General features: G+C 47.5%; 1 protein-coding gene across 1 annotated transcript in view; it reads right to left on the minus strand.

Annotated features, from left to right (window-relative positions):
- Nucleotides 1-2,688: 2,688 nt before the first annotated feature.
- The window catches only part of LOC105904185 (terminal nucleotidyltransferase 5A-like), a 3,439-nt gene continuing 1,127 nt past the window's right edge, over nt 2,689-5,000 (minus strand). Inside the window, exons 2-3 of the mRNA XM_012832040.3 lie at nt 4,422-5,000; nt 2,689-3,632 (exon numbers count right to left, since the gene is read on the minus strand). The exon at nt 4,422-5,000 is cut by the window's right edge and continues 367 nt beyond it. Of these exons, the coding sequence (XP_012687494.1) occupies nt 2,847-3,632; nt 4,422-4,850 (1,215 nt within the window). The 5' untranslated portion in view covers nt 4,851-5,000 and the 3' untranslated portion in view covers nt 2,689-2,846. The remainder of the gene's footprint in view (nt 3,633-4,421) is intronic.

Here is a 5,000-nt window from a genome sequence, read left to right on the forward strand (position 1 = left end):
GATAATTAATCATTGTAATCTACATTCTGTCTGAGTATTTCAGCTTTAGACGCAAAAACAAACACTCATAAAGTTGGCCTTTGATTCGTTTTATTTTTCAATGAGCTGTTTGATTTCGTAAAGAACATGACACTTTGCAGGACAACTGCAATATTCTCATAAGCAATCCAAATAAACATTCAACCACAAATAGAGCAAAAACCTTTCGTTTAAAGGAAATCCCCAACAAAACATCTTCAGATACCTGGGATAGATGGAAAAATTGTGACACCATGAAAGGTCTTTATCATCTTCATAGGAAACAAAACTCTCTTGGTCAAACACGAACCACACACATGCCCACACAAACAAAATTATATATGACCATGCATCAAAGTGCAGCAAGTGCAACATTTTAACCACACTGAAGTTATACAAAAATAAAGTTATTAATAGAAAAATAAGTGATATAATCAACAGGTTTCCAAAAGAAAATATGTATGTGTGTGTGTGTGTACATGTGCAAGCACAAAAACACATACACACACATCAATGTTCGTGTGTGTGTGCACGTGTGTGCTTAGTAGAGAGTCTTGCTGAGGACACTGTTAATGAAAAATGACAATATTGTGAATAAAAGAAACAACAAAAAAAAGCTGATAAATGCATACTGTTTGTCAAGTGCACATCAACGAATGAGAGTGCAGATATCTCTTGTGCTTTTCAAACAGAGAAGAGATAGGATTGTCTGTCTGCATTTCAGCATTTCTTATTGACCTTCCTATAACAAGATGCAACCAGATCCATATTATACTTGGGTATTAGCTAGATCTGGCTTGCTTTTTTTTCTCAGTTCACTCATGTTTTGTCAACAAAATTTCCTCAAACATTTCCTCATTGTACACATACTGGCAGAGCAGGGAGAGAGAAGCTAGCTTCTGTGGTAACTGTGACGTCCTTGAAGGAACTTAACACCAAAACCCAATAGAGTCGATGTCAGCTTTGAGGCTTATTTCTCTGTTGAGATTCTGCCACTATGGCCGGCATGATTATCCTTCTTTTCGTTTCGTTGCATCTCCCTCTCTCTAGGTCTCGTCCTTTTTCCACTCCCTCCCTCTCACTCTCTGCTTCTCCTTCAGGTATGACTGTGTCTCCTCCAGCTTTATAATCCTGGCTAAGCTGAAGCCTGGAGGACAAGCCGGTCAGAGGAGCTCTCACTGGTCTCAGACCTACTGAGGCAGACACCTCCACTGCGATGACGTACCCGGAGCTGAGCCTTCCACTGGTCTGGGGTCGGCTTTTTCGGGAGAGCTGAGGGGCTTGTTTATCCGAGGCACCAATTAACCTCGGGTCCTAGTGAAGCCGCATGGATCTTCACAGTCCTCTTCGTTTTTTTATCCTCCTCACACCCACCCCCTTTCTCGACCCTTCTACTGTGTGTGTGTGTGTGTGTGTGTCCCTGCCTGGGTCTTACTGAAGCCCCCCCCCCCCCCCCCCCCACCCCAACACCCCCATCCGCATCTTGACTCCTCTGTCTCACTCCTCTGGTTGATTCTCTCTCTTGTCTGGTGCTGCTAGATTACACATATCACAGTCACAGTCACCCAAATCACAAATCTCTCCCTTGACCAACTTTCTCAAAGTCTGAGTGGCTTCTCGTGACCTTTTTGCTATAAGCCAATGGTGGCAGTAGCCAGAAGGTCACGCCTGGTGATCGGCTTGCTCCTTCCTGTCGGAGATCTCCACTCATCCCCTGAGACTAAGGACTCTGCGTAAAACATGCTCACAGGTTATTAACCACAAGCCCAACATTACTGCATGTTCTCTTTCTCTCTCTCTCTCTCTATCTCTGTCTCTCTTTCTCTCTCTGGTTGCCCCTCTATGTGTGTCTCTATTTACACTCATTCTCACACACAAAGTTTATTTCTAAAATACAAATTCTGAGCTTCCCCACTCAGATCACTGCATTGCATTGCTGTTTGCGTCGCCTTCTTGAGGCACATTAAGGCACTTGAAGGCCCGTTTATGCACTCATTATTGCTGTCAATGTTTCTTTGGTTTTGCAATCGCTGTTGAGATTGTCCTTTTTTTTTCTTCTTCTCTTCGTCGTACTTTGATTGGATGCATTCTTGGAAAAGTCCCACTTCTCGTTTTTCCCAGGATGCACGCAGTAAAAAAAAAAATGCTTGACTGCATTTTTGCAAATTATTCAGCTTCCTCTTTCTGCTTTCCCAATGCAGCTTGTCTGTGTGTTTGTGTCTGTGTACATGTGTGTACTATTGAGAGTACAAGTCCAAGAACACAAGCTGTCACTGCTAATAAAAACTAAAAATGTTACATTCCTGCTTCTCCTCAGACTCGAGATAGAGAAAGAGAGAGAGAAAGAGGAGGGAGAGGGAAGAGCATCTCTTTCTGTCCATCTATCTCTCTAATGCATTCTCATTTAATGCCACAGAGAGCTGCCACAAAGTCACTGAGTTGCTTGAACCCCTAGCGCCACGAGAGTACATTAGCCCATTTCTTGTACTTGTGGTCTCGCTCTCTCTTTGCCTCATGTCTTTCTCTCTCTCTCTCTCTCTCTCTCTCTTCTCTCTCTCTCTCTCTCTTCTCGATTCTCTCTTCCCTCTTCTTATGGATGGGATTCTACAAAAGAAAAAGAAAATAAATGTGGAAGTCAACCCCTAACCCTAACCCTAAGCCCCCCCCCCCCCCCCCCACGAAGCTGGGCATTGTGTGGTGCTGTTTGTGACACCAGCATATTGCACCACAGAAGCAGCCACCGGTGAATCTTTACCAAACATACACACACACACAGACACACACACACACACACACACACACACACACACACACACACACACACACATTCAGTTGCAGGGCAGCCAATGTGTGGGGTGGTGTGGTGGATAGTGCGGGGCGTAGACCGTCTGCACCTGCGCCACGTAGTAGTTGTTGAAGTTGCTGTCGGCGACGTAGGGCGCAGGCTGGTAGTAGCAGGTGACATTGGCGGCGCTGGGCAGTGCGTTCTGCTCCGCCAGCGCCCGCACGCCCAGCGTGGCGATGAGCCCCAGGGCCTGCCGCCTCTCGTGTCCCATCAGGCACACCGTACTCTGGCTGACCACGCCATGCAGCATGCTCAGGTACTCGTACTTGCCCTCCTCGTGCCCCACGAAGTGGCTCTGCAGGTAGGACTCCAGCTTGCGCCGCTGATCGGCCACGTCCGGGAAGTCGATGAAGAAGCGCGAGCACATGTAGCGCTCCAAGCTGCGCATGGCCTCGGGCGAGGCCGCGCGGAACCCCCGCGACAGCAGGTGGCAGTACTTGAGCAGGCCTCCGCCGCGGATCTCCTCGGGCCGCCGCGTGCAGATGAGCCGGCGCCGCAGGTGTTCCAGCGCCTGGCCGAACGGGCCGTACACGCTCTCGCCCACGATGGTCGGGTGGAACGTCTGGGCCATGGGGTTCTCCGAGCACTCGTAGAACAACAGCAGCGAGTCCAGGCGGATCTGGAAGGAGTCCACGCTGAACTCGAACTGCCGCCGCAGCGAGCTCACAAACTTCAGCTCCACGTTCTTGCCGCGGTTGTTGGACAGGGAGATCAGGCTCCAGCGGTCAGAGGCCGTGCACACCTTCACCATCTTCTGCACATAGGCCTCCTGAGAGTGAGAGTGGAGGGGGGTGGTGGTAGAGAAAGAGTTCAAGATAGATGGAACAAAGATGTTAGGTAGATAGATTGCTGTTAGATCTAACATATAATGCAGAACAGTGAGGTGTTTCACACTCTGACATGCACTGAGGCCACAACTGCAGACATTTTTGACAACAAAGAATGTATTCTTTCCCAGTGAATGACTATCATTAAAATCCTAAGTTGTGAAGCATTTGAGAACATGCATCAAAATGTGGCATGTCATGATTCGTATGAGAATGAAAGAGAGCAGGAGTGTGTACAACTGAGTAGCTTTCAGAATGGTGAAATTTATCTGAGCATTTCCCTCAAATGATCTGAGATTATGATGGTCTGGAGTAGAGGGGGAGATTTCACTCAAGGCTCTGAGCCAAGATTTTAACATTGATCTTGATAATGCCTTTAAATTGCGTGTGTTGTGTAATTTGTTTAATCGTAATTAAATCGTGAGAGAATCGTTGGCCGTTCTGTTCAAGAGGCCATGATATCTAGGTGGGCGGCCTTTTGCAAGCTAATGGGATCCGCTTGAAATCGGATTACAACAATCCTCTTTGTAGTAGAAACCGCCGGTTTGTATTTCTGTTTTTTTTTTAAACCAGTCGCCACCCGACTCACTTTCCTCTTTCACTTTCTTCTCTGAACGTACGCACATAAATAAAACGCACACAATGTCACACTGAACTAAATATGCTGCAGGGTTGTCGAGGAACAATAGGGGAAAATAAGTGCAACTAAGAGTAACAAACATCCGTCTCACCTTCAAGGTAATCGGTGTTATCTTGTCCTTGTTTACACCCTCGGGTAAAAAGTCCAGAAGACAATCCAAAACAATATTCTTCACGGTCTGAAACTGCTCTTCCTCTGTGAGATTTGCGCAGAAGATGAGGTCGAGGTCCTTGTACCCCAAGCCGCTGTCTTCATGCAGTACGTGGCTAGCCGCCGAACCGTTCAGTCGCACTTCATGGACGGGGATCTTCCGTTCCTCCATGCGGCTGCGGACGGCTTTGACTATGTCCCTCGGCTTCATCTCGAGCGTGGGAAAGTTCCAGCGGCCGTGGATAGGGATGGACTCCGTCAGGATGGTGTCTAGCCGCTGCACTTGTTCCCAGTTCAGCACACTTAGGTGACTGTTCTCTCCGTCCGGGGAGCTGCACCCACTTCGTCCTAAGTCTCCGTTTTCCTCCATCTTGGGTGATGAGGTAGAAATATGTGTGCAAAGGAAAAGTAGCTCTCACTCTTTAGTAAGAGCAATAAGAAGTGATGGCGTGCTCGTGAGCCAACGTGGACACATCAGTTTGTTGCAAAAACAACGGCCCCACTGCTGTTTTACGATAAC

This window comes from Clupea harengus, chromosome 15, assembly GCF_900700415.2.
Source record: "Clupea harengus chromosome 15, Ch_v2.0.2, whole genome shotgun sequence".
Taxonomy (NCBI): domain Eukaryota; kingdom Metazoa; phylum Chordata; class Actinopteri; order Clupeiformes; family Clupeidae; genus Clupea; species Clupea harengus.